Below are 18,808 nucleotides of genomic sequence, written 5' to 3'. Positions count from 1 at the left end.
AATTTTAAATGTTGGGAAATGTCACAGGGCAATGACATGGAGACTGACGTTACACATTTTGATATGTTTCTGTCTTTTTAAATCTTTGTTACTGATAATATTTTATATATTTTTAAAAAAATTATATGGGACGTTTTTTAATAGCCTAATGCATATAAGAAAATTATATTATTATGCAAATAAGAAAAATAAACAAAAATATATTATGTAGAATAAAAAAATAAAATGTGACTGTCTTTACATAATAAGGACATGGAGTAAAACATATTTTGATTCTGAAATTCTCTTCCTGTAAACAATAATGGGATATCTTGTTAAAATTTATGTTAAAAAATACTTTATATTCAGAGAAAACATGGAAAGTACACCTGAAATGACATATAGAAAGTGACAGAGAAAAAGCTCTTGCAATTGATGTTAAAATTTTTATGTCTCTCCAGAATATTTAAAAAGGAAAAAAAAAGAGAAATTTGTAAATGGAGGGATGGTATTAAATTTTTATTATTTTTTTTTTGTTCTGTTATTTATTATAGCACGAATTGCTGTAAAAATAACTTTTACGTATTTTGAGTATTTTTTATCTTTTCAAATCATTATAACTTTCAGAGAGATTTTTTTAACGAAAAAAAAAAAAAAAAAACCCTCGCATTTTGTTTTGATATATATATATATATATATATATATATATATATATATATATATATATATATATATATTAAATGATTGTTTCATACATAAAAAAAAAACTTACACTTCCAGAGCCAACTGTTTTGTCACTGTCATTTGATTTCTGTGTTTCAACCACTTCATTAATTACAAAAGGCTTTGTTTCTAAGATAATACCTTTTGTTGGGTCCACATCTGGAAAAATGAATTTAAATTAATACACTACATAAGAAGAAAAAAAAGTATATGAAAATCTGATGCAGCTATTAAAAAAATTCCATTTTTAGAATAAAATGTTTTATTAACTTAAACTGTAATTCATATTTATCATTACAATAGTTAGTAGTATTTAATATAAGGATCTAGAGAAATATTGTTTATGGTTAATTTAATTTCACTATGACACAGGAGATAGGTACTTAAAATTCAATTCAAGACTTTCATTTTTATCAATGATTAAATTTAAAATTTTTTAAGTAACAATTTAATCATGTAGCTTTTGAAACCAGAAAAATTCACAATTCTTCTGTATGAAGGTACTTTCTTTTTTTTCCCTTCTTAATTTAAATATATATGTATGAAAATATATATAGAAATTTAGCAACAAAAAAAAAAAAAAAAAAAAAAAAAAAAAAGTACGTACAGGTGAAATTTTTAGGAAAGACAACCTTTATGTAGTGACCACCTCTATTTACAGCTAATTTTGGAAGGCATGAATTTTTTCCATATACAGTAGAGAACCAATTATACGGGATGCTCGGGACCATCGCTATCCCGGATGTCTGAATTTCCCGGTTTTCTGGATCGACCAAAAAGTGTCGTTAATCGATGTTTTATCGAACCCGAATTACAAGGAAAAAGTGTAATGCATAAAGTAAGAGAAAAAAGAAAGGTACTCTTAACTTTAAAAAGAAAAAAAAATGGTAAAAAAATAATATTTAAAAGAATAAAAAATTTGCAAGTTTAGACAAGAAAAACAAGATTGAAAAATACAAAATTCTCGTATTTATTTTCTAAAAATAATTACAATTCCTAAATTAACTAATATAAACAAAACCAAAGGTTAAATAACGCGATATATTTCATACCTAATTATACGGGGGAAACAATAAAATAAAAGGAAAACTTATTAACCTAAATAAAAACACTTGAAAAGTATCGAACCGAAACGATAGTTAAAAAAGGCACTAGCATAAATATTGAAACCCGGAACAAGGCAAGATCAACGGAATTAAAAAAAAAAACCTAATGATAACATTTATGAGTAAAAAGAATTAATTTATTAAGTGCGAAATTTATCGTGAAAAGAAAAAAAAAATCAAACGTAGTGGAATCAGAAAAACAAAACTGCAATCTGCTTCTTAAAATAATCCTATGTTTAAATTAATAAACAATTCTCCTCTTATTATTATTATTTTTTTTGTTGATAAAAACTCGATATTTAATTACAGCAGATGTGATTCCACATCAATAAAAACTTGCAAATGATACCGCACTTGAATTTATTCAGAAGAAAAAGATTTTATTTTTATTAATCGATGTCAAATAGATAAATATATTTTTCTTTTTCATCTTCTGTTCACTGATATGCATGCAATGCATTTCACCCCTCCCCCTCGTAAATTAAACAGAAAACGAAATCAGCATGCCACACCCCTGAGCTTGATTGACGGCCTAAAGGAGAAAATAAAACATTCCTCCCTTCCCTGCCTTCAAGGTCACGGAGGAAATGACGTTTCTCTGGGTAAACGGGGAAAAAAATTCTCCCCTTCCTTACATTTTCCTCTACTCAGCTTTAAGGATGAGTTCATTTCCGCTTTTTTTCATAATCGTTCTAGCTTAAAATGGCGGGAAAACCGATCAAAAATTTTCCCGGTTTTCTGGTTATCTGGATACCGGATAAATGGTTCTCTACTGTACTTTGAATTGAAGAAAAGCTTTAGGAGAGACCATCAAAACCTCTCCTAGCTACCTGGCAAACGCCTGCATCAAATGCAGAAAAAGTCATTCAAGGAAACACGAAAAAATATCAAAACAAAAAAGTAGATTAAAGTGTATTCTAAATAATTGCGTGAGACTCTTATTTAAAGAGCTCTTTTTAACAATACAACCTCATGTTGTAGAGTACATTAAAGACAATGCTATCAATAATTACTTTTAGAGCTGAAAGATAAATTAGAAGAAAAAAAAGTTATTTTGGAAAAAACAAGCATCTTAAACAAACCTCTTTTCAGCTTTTAAAGATAACTAATTTTTATGATATAAAATTAAATGCAAACTAAAACAAAAAAACATAATTGTTTATTTGTTTAAAATAGCTTAATCATTCATTATTGGTAAATATTTTTTGCACATAATGATATCAGTAAGGATCATTTTTATAGATGCTAAATTTAATTCATAGATCTGTCTTTTCATGACGTCAACAGAAGTGGCATTTCTGCATTAAGAAAATGACACTGATTAAAAATAAAATAGTTTGCGAAAATTCATGTACCTTTGATAACAATTTCAAAGACAATGCAGGTAACCTCTAAAAACGATCAACCTATAACCATTTTATTATGGAATGGAGAGTGGTCACCCCTCAGAGGTTTCACTGTATAAGCAATGTAATGATATTCTAAAACAACCATTACATATATGGTAAAAAAAAAGTAATTCTTACAGATAGTAAGGATGGAAAAGACGATGTTGTAGGAACAAAATATTGAAAGAAAAAAAATACACGTTTTTCTTCCTAATTGTAAGTGGGAAAAAAAGTCCTCTGCTTAATTGTTTTACATGTTAGCATAGTTTTAGCTATCAAGAAATTTTAGTATCTTCCCCTACTCTGTGTTATGACCAAAATGTAAGTTACAATATTAGACATTTCAATGAATTATCCTGTATTATATACTATCAAATTATTATATAGAATTAAAAAAAAAAAAAAAACATTTTTAATTTACTTCTCTAATCAGTTTGATATTTAGACCTATAGTAAATGAAAATTTGAAACACAAAGCATCTGGAAATTAATATTTGCATACAAATAGATATTGACAAAAAGTAAACTTTCACAATTTTTGGCTAAAGACTCCTCATTGTAGACATTTTCCTTACCAACAATTCCTGCAAATGCAAAATATCTAAATAAAGCACTTCTGTGTGTCTCAAGAGTAAGGTGCTTTTTTTGATTTACTATATTACTATTATTTAAACTAGGCTGAAATTACTGACTGTCTAAAAAATGGTTCTGTTATTGTTTCTTCCGCTTAGGATAGAAGAAATCTTTTGCTTCAGTAATTTTTTTTTTTCACTGAGAAAGAAATCTGCCACCCTAGTACCAAATAATATTCAAGGAAAAAAAATGACTTAGAGGTAAGAAAAAGGTACCTGGAAATTGAAACTGGTGAATTCTTGCAGCAGCAGGAGGTGTTTGTTGAGCAACACTGAGTAATGCAGGCGAAGAAGGAGCAGAAGAATTGCAAGAAGAGGTGTTAGATGAAGATTCAGGAGGAGGAAAGGCTGGAAGATTTATTAATTGCTGTTGATGTCTGGACCATTTACGTTCTTTAGAACTTTCACTTTTCAAGGCATTAGCCGGGCTTGCTACATGAGTTCTACCGAGCATGGGAGATCGATTTTCTATTTTTGCAATAACAATCAAATTACAAAATAATAGAAACAAAAACTTACAAATACATATATTAGAATAAATAATTAAAAAAATAATACCATCATTTTTCATAGTTTTGGCAAAAACATCAACTAATTCATTGGGCAGGCCACAAGATGGAGGCACTTTTTCAACACAATCTCTATGACAGCGATATCTGAAAATGTTTCCATTATAAGATTAATTATATATATATATATATATATATATATATATATATATATATATATATATATAAAAGCTGTTTCACAAAACTTTTCATAAAAGAAAAATATTGTTAATTTTATATGTTTTTAAAAATATAGGTAAGCACTTAAGTTTCTTCCACATTCAAAGATTTCGACTGTAATTTCAATAAAAAAATATTTAAGTACAACAGTCAGTACTGAAATTAAAAACTCAAAAAAGCTAATTTAATTTTTGAAATTCAAACATTTTTAAATATTAAAATAAGGAAAATATAGAAACAAGACACCTTTTATCATTAGATAAATATGTTGCAGACTATGACATATAGACTAACAAATCTGACATAAGTTTAATCATATTTTGTCATTATTTTTGTTATCTTTAAAAGGAAATTTGTAGGAAGGATTTTATTCAAATTTAGTTTCAATAAATCTTCTTTTTTTTCCCTAAAGAGTATTCTCTTACACAACCATTTTCCTAAAAAAAAAAAAAAAAAAAAAAAAAAAAAAAAAAAAAAAAAAAGGTAATAAAACAAATAGTAAAAAAACATTTTGATGAAAACCGACATTGAAACTTCATTAACATGAAAACTTCAGTTGCAATTGTAAAAATGCAGGGCAAATTTAGAGTCGGTTTGAAAAAAATAAGAATATCGCACAAATGCATAACTAGTTACTTAATTTAGTACAGATAATATATATAAATAAATTAAAAGAATACAAGAAATTATTGGCATATTTAAGTAAAAAGAAAGAGAAAATTAAAAACTTTCATTTACTTCTGAAGTTTACTCTAACTGTTATTATGAAAACAAACTTTTTAACTAATACACAATCAGATAATTGCGATTAGGAATAGTTACAGTCTGATACTCTTTAAATTCTAAGGTAAATTTTCTCCTGTGTCCATTTTCTTTAATTAATATTTTGGAATTATGACCATTTTCTTAAGCAAGTATTTTAAGGTGTGTTCAGAACAATAAGTTTACCTATAAAATACTATAATATTATTCGACTAACTATGCTAAAAAAAAAAAAAAATGATTCGAAATATTACATTTTCCTTACTGCAGTTTAAAACACAGGGTGCGAAATCAGATTTTTCAACAAAAAATAAGCACCTTTTAAGCAATCAAAAAATATTTTTAATCACTTTCTAAAAAAAATATATCATAATTAGGATTTGGGCAGTAATAAAAATTATTTTTTTTCTATTCTTAATTTATAAACATAAAATGAATAAAATTCAAAAACATTTTCGAGAACTTTACATAATCAAGATAAAAATAACTAGTTTCTGATATATATTGCAGAGAAAATTGTCGTAATTTAGAACAACAAACGATACGGCAAAGAAAAAAAAACCTCTTTTAAAAGATAGAAAATTAAGCACTTTTTACAAACCACAAATAAAAAAAAAAGCATCTTTAAGGGCTTTTAACCCTTTCGCGCCGACTGTCGCAGATACGTGGCAGCAAGAAATACACTCACATCTCGACCGACACGCAGGTGTGCCAGAGAGCGTTCTCATTCACCCCCGACCATCACTCATTTGTGCCAGTGTCCTGGAAAGTTTTAAGAAATAAAATTTCTGCCAGAAGATGGCATTGTGTGTCCATATGGTTTCAGATACAAGTAGATTTGACCTTCTACTCAAAATGAGAGTAGTATGACTCACATACAAGTGGTTTTTAAGGGGAAGGAATGGAGGAGAAAGAAATGCTTCATGACGGCTAAATTCGAGCGTGGTATTTGTTTACAGTCAGCAGGGGAGTTTTTTTTTTTCGCTACAGCGTTATGTATTTCGATTTCAGGCCCAGTTTTTAGTGCAATGTTAGTGTTTAAAATTTTTTATACGAAAAAAGAATTTTAAGTCATATATTTAGTTTTCAGATATATAACGTTAAAAGTTATTAAATGGTAAGTACATAATGAAATAAAATGTGTAAAATATATGTTTAACCAAGAAATGACTTAAGTAAATAAATATCTATAGAAATATATATAAAGCATAAGTCATTTAAATACTCTACAGAACATTATTAAACAACGTGTTGAAATTTAGGTTATTTCATGGATTTAGGCTTAACAGCAAAAACCCTCCGGCCCTGAACAGACACTCGCGAAAGAGACTGCAGGCCTCAGCAATAAGCGCACATTTGCACTTCCCGTCGCGAAAGGGTTAAAAGACGTAAATAAAAAATAAGCACCTTTAAAAAATGGTATGGAACCTGCAGTAAAATAAGAAAAAGAAAGCATAAAACTCCAGCAAATAACAAAATTTTTGTTAACTAACTTACTTGCATTCTTTACATTTAAAACCTAAAAACATAGCTTTATCACAGAAATGACAACTTGTAACCTTCAAAGTAGAGGTAAACCTAATAAAAAAAAGTTTACATTAGCATTAAATCTTAAGAGATCAGGGATGGTATTTCTATTCTTTTGGTGAAAAAATAAATAAAAATTTAAAAATGCTGTGTGCAAACTGCATTATAAATGACTTTACTTTTAGAAAGGAAAAGAAATGTATGTAGGAAGCACATATCAATAGAATGTTATAAATTTTTCAATAAATAATGATGCACGAATATAATTTCCGAGATGTGGAAGATAAAATCCCCTGAATGTGAATTGCAATGCGTAGTCTTAAACTGCGAATATAGTGCAATGCGTGAATTTCAATTTTAAATCATGTGAATACCAATATTGATGTAAGATTTTTAAATTAAGTGATTATGAATTGTGATGTGTAATTTTAAATAAAGTAAATACAGAACATGATGTATAATTTAAAAATTTTATGAATACTAAATGCAATGTGTGATTTTAAATAGCTTGAATGTTACTTCAAATCGCAGTTACATATTTATTAAACTGAAAACAAAAGTGGAATTCTAGTGAAATTCAATAAACACAAAAGTGAAATTCAATAAACATTAAAAAAAATCATCCCTGAGGAATGTAAGCTATAAATCTAAAAGCTAAAAATATCATTAAAATTGTTAATAGCTTACCGATGATGAATGACATGACCCATTCCATGAGGTCTCGGAGATCTTGGTGCAGCAACAGATGTGTCTATTTTAAACAGAAGATAAAATCCTTATGAATAGTTTTTAAAAAGGAGAAAATATTTTAAAATTTCAATCAGAGTTTGAGCTAGATTTAAAAATTTAGTAAAAAAAGCTAAAATCAGGAAAGAAGTTCAGCAAGATACTAACTTTACAACAAGAGTATCACATAACAAGATTTCTTTATAAAAAAAAATCAGTCATATATTTTTCCTTTTCATTTGCAAACTTTGCTTGTGGCAAATCATCATTTTTTCTCCTGCTCAAGAAATATTTTTCTACGTGTGCATAGATAGAAACAATAAAAAACATACAAAAGAAAACAGGCAACTAAGCAACCTCTTAAGAAATGATTTGAAGCACGCAAGTTGTAAGAAAAATATCTGACTTCATGCTGCAATGAAATTATGATGATGAAATCAGTGTTTGAGAGCAGAAGTTGTGTCTGACTCAGAATGAAAAGATAAACAGAATCTCTCTACAAGAAAACAAGTGTTTTTTCCTTTCTTTTTTTTTGTTAATTGGCCACTGTTTTTCTTGCAGAAGGTAGAATGACAAAATCTGGTTTCTTTCCGTTAATAAATTTTTAACCTCTTTCTTCATAGCAGAACTGATATCATCATCTTTGTTAATCATTATGCTTCAACCTAATCTAAGTCATAAATTTTTCACAAAAGCTTGTATATATGTATTTTTTTAAAGAGTAGAATCATTTAAAATGCCTTTGCAAAAATCTATTGTTACATTTTAGCATTTTTATTGATACTTTTCACACTTTGCAAAAAATGATGCCATAGCATAAACCCTGATTTTAACTCAATTATTTAAACAAATGTTTAGAAATATCCAGCAAAATTAAGAAGTCTTTAGCTTTCATTAAAATAAAGTTTAAAAATACCAAATTATCATCCAGAGATATGTTTAGTACATAGTAAAATATTACAAATATATAAATAAATGAATAAAATCATATTACATACACAAGAGCATGCAACAAAATAATATTGTACCTAAAAGAGCATTAGCTTTTAATTATTATGAGTATAATAGATGTTAATCAACCATAAAATAAATACTATTTCCTAGATTCCCAATAAATAATATCTAACTTAATTGATTTAAATTTCACATAAAAATTCTCAATTTGATGCAAACAAAGCAGTTCCTCTAAAATATTTTTATAAAAATGTTTTTAGTTAAAATCATGACTCTTAGGAGTAAAAAAAGTCAAAAGCAGAACTCTTGTATAGTTATTTTATACATCTATCTGTAATGGAAATTTGAAAAATAAAACCTCGAAATAGGTTGTTTATAGTAAAAGTGAGTTATCTCCTTGTAAATGAGTTTTGAAATGGTTTTAATAATATTAAATTTAAGTGTAGGAAAACAAATATGATAATAAGAGTAGATGTTTAAATGAGTATGCAACAAATACAACCAGTATTATTTAACATGGGAAGAATATTACTAAATTTCATGCAATTAGGGGTAAGGAAACACATTTTAATAGTAATGCATTACACAACTTTTACAATGAATAATCAACTAACTCATCTTTATTGACATGAAATAATGTAAGCTTAAATAAATTGTCTAAAATCTTTACTTTGATTTGATGTATCTTCAATGAAGCATCCATCAGTTTGTTGATCAGGACTAATAAAAGGAGGTGACTTGTTTGGAAATGACGGTAAAGGTGACATCGGTGCAAAGAAACCAGATGATTCTAATCCTGGCTCTGTAGCTAGCCTTCGACGAGGGACATTGTCGTTGGAACTGAAAAGAATAGTGGAATTTCAAGCAATCACGAAAACTATTTTTATTTACTATTTATTCCTTAAATATCAGAGGGTTCCGAAACAAAATTTCACATAACTTTGCATCCAATATTACAACAAAAAAACAATTTAATATTCAGATGACCCATTATTTCAACAAAAATAGTTACATTTCTCTATATCTATCTCATAACTTAAACTCACACTTATTATTATTATTACTAATTAAGACAAATAATTCTAGTAGACAATTTTTTAGGATTATCTAGAAAAGAAATAACAGTAGTTAAAAAACATAATTAAGTATCATCTGTGAAAGCATGTTGTACAATTATCTGATAATTTAATTACCAAAGTAGTCACAACAGGTTTTTTTCTTTATTAGTGGATTATCATGAAATTGCCACTCATAAACAGAAAGAGAAGTTACAAAAATAAGAAAAGGAAGACTTCTCCTGATAATGTAAATAAAAATATTAATTGAATGATTATCATGACAATTATTTAAATTATGACCTATGTTTGATTTTACAATTGGAAAAGAATACAGAAAATTATTGAAGAATTATTATTAATAAGTAATATTCATGAATTTTAAATTGCACATTTAATTAAAAAATATGTGAAAAGGAATTGTATGTATAATTTGTAATATTTTATTAGTTTTTGAATGTTCACTAAAGAATCTTCTTGTCATAAAACGTTTAAGTGAGTTAGCATATTAAATTTTGATAGCTAGCTCTTTTCTCATATTGATTTTGTTAATTTCACGACTTTTTTAAAATATAATTTATAAAATTTATTTCCTTCAACTGTAGTGTTGTGATATAAAAAATATAATTTTTCATAAAATTTACTCCATTATATGGGATTTGGTGAAAATTTAAATAGAGTATATGCAGGAATCGAGCCCTAAGGAATCCCTGGAGTCACACATTTTATTAGGGTAAACTTTATAATTAATAAATATACACTAATTAATAAAAAAAAGCACTACCTGGGTGCAACATTTTCTGCTTGCTCAATCCTATTGGCCAAGTGTTCTTCATGTGATTTACTCTTGGTAAGTGGATATATCTCAGGTAGAAGATTAGTCTGATGTTTTTTAATAGGAGGTGGTGTAGTGGGAAACTTTTTGCCCTCACTTTTTTTACCTGACATAGAAGGCGTAGGAGGTGGCGTGTATCTTTTGTCTCTAGGGGAAGGTGAATTTGGAGATAAAGTGGAGTTGAGAGTTGGTGACCAAGGGCCATGATGAGCTGAAGAAATGACAGATGATGATGAAGAGATGGATATGTGACCAAGATGATGCCCTCCATGGAGGCTGGAGCTCATATTAGTAGGGGGTGATTGAGGACCATGAGTAGGCGTACTCTTTAAAAGTTCTTCAGAGGGTACAGAAGATCTACCAACTCTGCGTTGATGGTGAGTACGTGGTGAGGAGCCAATGGTTGAATTGATATCCCAAGATTCCCAATGTAAATCCAAGTCCGTGGCATTGCTAATTTCTCCTCGAATTTGCCTTTCTAAAAAAATTTAAAAGTTATCTTTAATATTTACTAATTACAAGACTAATAAATTTTAATATTTTTAAAATATACTACTAAAAACCAAAAACAAATTAAAATTAATAAAAATCTAGAAAAAAATAAAACTAAGTATTTGGATGGATATAGCCTCATAAGGTTTTAGAATTGTTCTTTTGATTCTTTTTTCATTTTGCTGGGAAAAAGATATAAATAAATTATATAACCCCATAGAAATTTGATAATGTTAAAAACATAGGATTTTTATGAAAATATTGAATTCCAAAAATTTTGAAACACTGAATCCGATGGGTAACGCTATATGCCTGAGAACCATGCATATAATTGGTCGGCAGTCTGTAAGTTTTAACTACAGGGTAGTCGCTAACACTTAGAAAAGCCCCCTCTAACTCCAACGTTACCTCGAATTTTTTAGTTTTATAATCAAGCTACTACCCAGGCACTAGTTCTGAACACGTAAGTCAGGAATATCAGTACTACAAACTCAGTATAAGAATAATTGAAATATTTAATTTTGGGAGAATAATTTTATGTCTTTCATAATTTTTTTATAAAAAAATTTAATTCAACAAAAACAATTACCTTAAAAGCAATAAAATAAGCACAGTGATTTTAAGATGAATTAGTAACACTAAGAATTACACCATAAAAGATACTAAAAACATAATCAAGCATATAAGAAACTTCTCAGAACAAAAAATATTTTACATTATTTTAAGTCTTAAAGGGTAATATGCTATTTTTTTTCTAATTTAATAACATAAATAATTATTGAAATATATCAATTAGGTATGAAAAATGGTAATGTAAACAGTCATATATACAAAAACCTTAAATTCTATAATTTACAAATTCTCTGGTTATGAATTTAAGCTACAGCTTACATATTGACTTTAAACTTCAAGATACCTGTATAAGCTTTTAAGTTTCTAAGAGCAATTAACAGTCTCCTTTTCTCATCATCTGTAGCATCTGCAATGCGATTCTTTACCTCATGTTCAGGCAATTTTAAAAGAAGTTCCATATTGGAAATTTTTGTACTTATGTTCTGAAAAAAAAGTTAATAAAAACAAATTTAGATTTTTCCAAATATTGGCTGTCAAAATACAACTAATAACTTAGATTATTTACAAGAAATGTTAAAATAGCTAAAATTGTGATACAATTGAAATGAATAAGTAAATATATATTTCATTGCTAATATGCAATGGTTTAATGTAAGACAATGGTTAATGTATGGTACATTCTCCATTGTATTTTACATATTAATATTAAATTTAGTGACATCAAAAAGGAAATTATTTAAGAGAAAAAAAATACAAAGAAAACTACTAGTTTTATTTGAATGTAGGAAAATAATGCAAAACAGAAAAAAAAAAATGAACTTAAAAGGTAAAATAACTAAATAAACAACACATTTTTCTTAATGACATAGAAAATTACATTTGCGTAGGATTCAGAAACTGAAAAGATTACATTTTTAATCAAATGCTTCATACAAGCCAACATTGAGAAAATCAACACCACCATTTAAAATGTCCTATTTGCCGAAGAAAAAAAAATAACAATACATAACAGTGAAACTAAGAATAAGAAAATATGCCCATATCATGCAGTATAATTTTTAAAAATATTTTAAGCTTGATAATGGTACTGAAAATAGGAGCAAGTATAAATGACACTAAGGCTTATTTTCACAAAATTTATTAAAACTGATCATTTTAAGAAAAGAAAAAAGAAAAGTTATACTCTTTTAAAGTCAGCAACTAAGACATTTCTTAAATGGTGAAATTGCCAAAGAATGCTTATTTTTACTACTCTTTAACAGATAAAAAATTGAGAATGATTAACAGTTTTTAAGTACCATTACTACCTACCAACCCATAAGCAGAATATTTTCAAATGTTCTGCAACAGGACTTATTAATTTATACATATTTTCATTTATTAAAATACAGGATCATACACAGATACACTACATTATTTTTTAAACCAAGGCAAACATTCTTGATTTGTTACTTTTTCAATCACTTTTGAAGTACAAAATTTTGGTAATGACGATGATGAATTATTAATAAAATGCCTATGATATGAAGGTCCGAACACTAAGAGAATGTATGAGATTAGGGTTGGGGATTTTTCTGCAAAACTATCGGAGGCAGGTGGGCGGGGGATCACGGGAAAACGCTCTCACTTATTCAAGATACAAATTGTTCTGCAGGACTTAGTTTGTTCTGCGACGTACGTCACAGTTTTAGGCACTTTCTGCTTCTGGGCCTACCAATAAGAAAGAGTGAAAATTATTGGTTTTACAGACCCTGAGACAAAAATTATTGTAGACCTTTTTCAAGACATAAAGCCTCATTTTTACGTTTTGACAATATTTTTTTCAAAGTTGTAACTTATTCTTTAATTTTTTGCACATCAATTTTTAAAAAAACCTAATATTAGCTTTCATTTGTTTCACCAGTGTCTGATCTAAACTAAAGGTATACCTGTTTACATTAATTTAATTCATATACATAAAAAAATATCTGAAACTTTTTTAAAAAAAGCATTACACTTTTGTAAGGATAACCAGACCTTCTAGCATTTGTTTCCGTATGCCCCTTTCCTGAGTAAGCCCAAAACCAAATTGGCTGTACATAAATATTGCTATAAGGAGTAGGTAAAAATAAGCTAGCAATGTTTTTTTTTAGCTGGAAATTGACAGTAGTTCTGGCAATTTGTTTATTCCTGAAGCTATAAAATAAATAAAAACTTCTAAAATTAATTACTTACTTCCATGGACTCTGGACAAAGTCCAACAACCTGCAGCCAGTTCTGCAGACAAGGGAATTTTTTTAATTCTGGCAAGGATGCACTTTCGGGACATTTTCTTTTAGCAACTAACTGATTGCTGAATAGTTTAATAAGTTTACTCTGAAAAATAATACACAAACATTAAAATAAATTCATATAATGACAAATCAAGAAATAATTTTTAAAAAAATATCTACATATATTAATCTACACCAAACACTCTCAGAAAGTATTACAAATCTTATGATAGCGGTTACGATTAAGTTAAGTCCAGTCGCCGTACTCGAAGTCGGGTTGAATCAATACCCATTCCTTCGAAAAGATTTGATCATGTACACTTGGATCTCATCGGGCCGCTTCCGCAATCTAGAGGATTTCAATATTGTCTCACGTGCATAGACTGTTATACACGTTGGCCAGAAGTTATCCCAGTCACTGACATGTCAGCAACGACTATAGCATCAGCGTTTTTTACAGGCTGGATTGCCCGCTTTGGCATACCAACCTACATCACGACTGATAGAGGAACAAATTTTGAATCCTCACTGTTCCACAGCCTGACGAAATTGCTTGGAATTGAACGTTGCCGAACAACAAGTTTTCACCCTCAAAGCAATGGCCTGATAGAAAATTTTCATTGGGCACTCAAAGCCGCTTTGAAGTGCTATGCAACAACAGACTGGACAGATGCTCTACCAGTGGTTCTCCTCGGTTTGCATTCCACAGTTAAAGAAAGCATCGATGCAACCCAAGCTAAACTAGTTTATGGTGAAACATTAAACTTACCAGGTGATTTCTTGATTCCCACTCCAAATGATGATCCTCCACAAGAATTTGTCTGTAAATTAAGACGTCTATTCCAAGACTTAAGACCTCAACCGACGTCACACCATGATAAACGCCGAATTTTCATACATCCCGAACTTGAAACTTGTTCCCACGTATTCGTCCGTAGGGACTCAGTTCGAAAACCTCTACAACCTCCGTATGACGGACCATTTAAAGTCATACGGAAAAGTGAAAAACATTTCACCATCATGATACGTGAAAAAGAACAGACAATTTCTATTGACCGTCCCCAACCAGCATTTGGACTATTTCAATTCGAACCAAACACGATCCAAAATTTTCCCTCAAAAGAACCGAATCTACCAAAAGATTCTCCGGACAAACCTGCACAACGGACTAGATCAGGCCGTAGAGTTACCTTCCCCGATTGTTACGTATCAGTATCCTGATACTGGCGGGGGAGTGTGCGGCGACCAAACTTAACTTAATCGTAACCGCGACAGTTACGATTAGTAACTGTCTCTGTCATTCACCAGAAGAATCCTAACCGCCATTGTAGAATGACGCACTGCTCTTGTTTTCATATTTTCCCTTTTTACACTTAATAATTAAATGTAAAATACTAATTAAATGTAAACTCAATCTATTCATCTCCTGAACACAGCCAATCACCACATGATTAAAGCCGTTTAAATAATATAAACGTTAAGAATTACTTAATATATGAAGTTCAAAACCTCACATTTTCGTGACATTTAAGCATGGCTGTAACTATGCTGGAACAGTGACAGCTCTCAGCTCACTGAATATCGCCTTTGCTATGTGATTTTTAAAAAATACACAAATAAACAATAAATATTCCATTTCTAAGAAAACAAAATTTCTCTAGAGGGAAAAAATTATGGCCCCTTTATCACAAGTCCCTGTTCCTGCAAATAAATAAAAATAGTGTTCCTAATTTTTTGTTTGCACAGCAGTGTCTCATTTTCTACAAAAAAGTTTCCAAGTTAAACTTAAGATTCAAGCCAAGCTTTTAAAGTGGGTATGAAATTATTAGATTTTTGTTAAATATGGAGATAAATTTACAGTATACAAAATTTAATATAGTTAAACTTTTTTAAATATTTTGATGTTTTTAATTTTCTGCATCTAATTTATCACTTTCTGACTTTCTTTATTTGCACCGATTTCATCATAAATGTAAATGATTTTTTAAAAGGCAGTTATTGCTATACTTTATCATTTTGGAAATCCATTATCTTTATTACGATATTATTATGCAGTGAGAGTTTCAAATTGCACATTTAAATAATCACTCTTTGCGTTTCCCTATTTCATCATAGATCCAAGTGACATTTAAATTGCATTTATGACTACTAATTTCCATGTGGTTCCCGATATATTTATTACGACTCCCGAGTTATAAATTGCATCTAACTGATCACTTTTTGGTGTACTTTATTTGTGCCAATTTCATCTTTTTTCAAAGAAAAGAATTAATACATATTTACATGTGATTTTGAAAATCCGATATTTTTATTATGATGTTATTACGTCAAACAAATTTCAAATCGGCCATTTAAATAATAATTTTTTGACGTGTACTGATTTTTCCAATTTCATCATAAATCTAAGTGACGTTTGGATTGTTTTTTTGTTTTGTTTTTTAGTATTAATAACTACTAATTTTCAAGCTGTTCATACAATCTCGATACATTTATTACGATATTACTACTCGTGATTTATACATCGCGCATTGAATTGATAACTTTTGGTTGCATTTAATTTGTGCTGATAGCATTGTAAATCCAAGTTGCTTTTCAATGATTTTTTCGGAAGTTTCTGAGATACATTCTCACGTAGTTTAAAAAATTTTGACTTTTATTACGACATGCGAATTTCAAACCTTGTATTTCAATAATGACTAATTGGCACACTTGACTCTTGCTAATTTCGCAAATTTAAAGTTTTTTTTCTGTTATTGCAATTATTGAGATACATCTTTAATACAATTTATTTGTGCATACTTTATCGTAAATATAAGTTATTTTTTTCATGGTTACGGTAGCTTACACCATGGTATGTGGTACTTAGAATTCCGATATTTTTTCCGATTCGAATGTTTCATGCACCATGAAACATTCGAAAACTTGAGTAAAATTAGAGTTTTTAAATTGCTTATAATTTATTAAATTATTATTTTTAATAATTTAATAAATTATAAGCAATGTTTCTTAAAAATTTATTTATTAAATTTTTAAGAAATATTTCTTTAATCCAAAAGAAGTTCAAAATAAATGCTAATTCAAGGCTAAGCACATAAATAATTTATATATTGGTAAAAAAAAATTTTTCCCCACCGAGTAAAATTAAAACCCAGGTATTTTCAATTCTATTAAAGATGATGTATGCTTACCTTTTTTACTTATGAAATACTTTGTATGTACAATATAAATATAACTTTACCTTTTCTTTTAAAACAAATGAATGTTAAAACATCATCAATATTGTTACTAAGAAAAATATTATTCAATTTTAGTTTGTATAAAAAATGAATTGCTATAACACCCTTAATGCTAACAGGGTTGCCACTTAAATCTGCAAAAAAATTCCCTGTGTTTTCCCTGTACATATTATGCAGAATATATTAAGAGAAAACACCAATTACTGGGCTCTTGCGTGAGGAATTGTTGGGCTAACTATATTTATTAGTTTTAATTGCTGGAAAAATAGCTGAACATAATTAATGCTATAGTAAATGAAATAGTTTAGTATAGCTGAAATACCATGTTTAAATATCCCATAGATTACGTTTTGAGTAGTCACCATTTTATAAAAGACAAAAATACGAAATAAAATTTGCTGTATTTTCCCAGTTTGTAAAGAAAAAAAAAAAATCAAAATTCCCTGCACTTTTCCTGCTATTTTAGATGATTTTTAAATTCCCTGTATTTTCCAGGTTTTCCCTGTGGAGTGGCAACCTTGGCTAAGTTATCTTTTTCAGCAGTCTTTTTTGAAAAAGGTTGTGGTGAACTGATGAGATATTTTAAAGTACAACAACCATATTGGTGTTAAAACTTTGAATAAGAACTTACATTTAAAAGCAGCATAAAATTGGTAATTTGAAACATAATTAATATTCTATAACTTCATAAGTTAATAACAACTATTACTATTTATAAGGCAGTGATATAAAAACAGATATAATTCATCAAACAGTAGGTATTAAGAAGAATTGTAAGAAAAACTATAAAATGCGCAATTAACTAAAAAATATGACTTTTGAAAATATTGTAGGAATCTCAAAAATCTGATGCTCTTTAGTTATTGTTCAGAATTTTGTGAAATACTGAAGTATACTAAATTATACTGTTTCCTGAAACACTTCGTTTACACTTTCGAGAAATTTCTTTATTCACCCTAAGAAGAAAATATCTTACTGTCACCTAATCATATGTAAACAAACAATCGTCACTGATGAGTAAACTAAATATTAAAAGGCAACATAAAAAATTTATCCCAGTTAATAAAAAAATAAGCTTTTAAATAACGTTATTACCTTAAAATCAGTATTTTAAGGAAGTTAATCTCATAAATTTGTTTACACGCATGATTAACTATGTAGTTTATACAATCGTTAAATCTCATCAAAAACTACCTTTTTGTATTTTAAATAATCATCTGTGTTATGTTTACTATTAGACTTACTTCCAAAATTCTAATTTCTTGTTGAGTTAAATCAGCAGTAATAGCACACTGTGTCCGCAAACCATCAAGATGTTGTGCATTTATAACTATCAATGATTGAGCGGTAGTGCATGCTTCTATCGCTTTAAAAATACTGTCCTTTGTTTCATTGTCAGCCATGATTTCAGTCCCTTTTTTCTCTTATTAACAGACATCGGTGCATGATGACTGCAAACTGCAATTTGGAACAAATTACAGAGAATATATGAAATGTTTATTTCCATCCTTCTGACTGCTACTTACAGCCAGCCATGATGGAATACTTAATATGGCCATCCATAACATCCGTATGATGCCATTTTCTAGAAGTTAATTCTTTTTTGGAAAATAAAGGGTAAGAATACGTGTGCTTTTTTCTGCCCATTTTAAATATCTTTCAAAATAACTTATTCAAAATAATAGGTTCAAATAGTAGTGTGTTCCTGTTTTGAGCTCCAGTAAAAGAATATTGTGGTGCTCTAATTATATGTTCTATAGAAGATTTACTTTGACAAACACAAGTCACTCAAATATCAATCTTGCACAAAAAAGAACGCATTCGAAGAAAATAAATACTG

At 28.6% G+C, this 18,808-nt stretch overlaps 1 protein-coding gene across 2 annotated transcripts in view; it reads right to left on the bottom strand.

The window, feature by feature from the left end:
* The window catches only part of LOC107456907 (kinase suppressor of Ras 2), a 41,851-nt gene extending 23,043 nt beyond the window's left edge, over positions 1 to 18,808 (bottom strand). Inside the window, exons 1-10 of one of the 2 annotated variants that reach the window (XM_087161319.1) lie at positions 18,213 to 18,808; positions 13,695 to 13,835; positions 11,824 to 11,962; positions 10,365 to 10,893; positions 9,196 to 9,365; positions 7,533 to 7,596; positions 6,816 to 6,896; positions 4,387 to 4,484; positions 4,045 to 4,296; positions 752 to 861 (exon numbers count right to left, since the gene is read on the bottom strand). In XM_087161319.1, coding sequence (XP_087017445.1) covers positions 752 to 861; positions 4,045 to 4,296; positions 4,387 to 4,484; positions 6,816 to 6,896; positions 7,533 to 7,596; positions 9,196 to 9,365; positions 10,365 to 10,893; positions 11,824 to 11,962; positions 13,695 to 13,835; positions 18,213 to 18,371 — 1,743 coding nt within the window. In that variant the 5' untranslated portion in view covers positions 18,372 to 18,808. The remainder of the gene's footprint in view (positions 1 to 751; positions 862 to 4,044; positions 4,297 to 4,386; positions 4,485 to 6,815; positions 6,897 to 7,532; positions 7,597 to 9,195; positions 9,366 to 10,364; positions 10,894 to 11,823; positions 11,963 to 13,694; positions 13,836 to 18,212) is intronic. The other variant, XM_087161320.1, reaches the window with a different exon arrangement.

Source organism: Parasteatoda tepidariorum, chromosome 4, assembly GCF_982258835.1.
Source record: "Parasteatoda tepidariorum strain Cologne lab strain chromosome 4, Ptep-v5.0, whole genome shotgun sequence".
Classification (NCBI taxonomy): Eukaryota; Metazoa; Arthropoda; class Arachnida; order Araneae; family Theridiidae; genus Parasteatoda; species Parasteatoda tepidariorum.
This window is presented reverse-complemented; position numbering and strand designations above follow the sequence as displayed.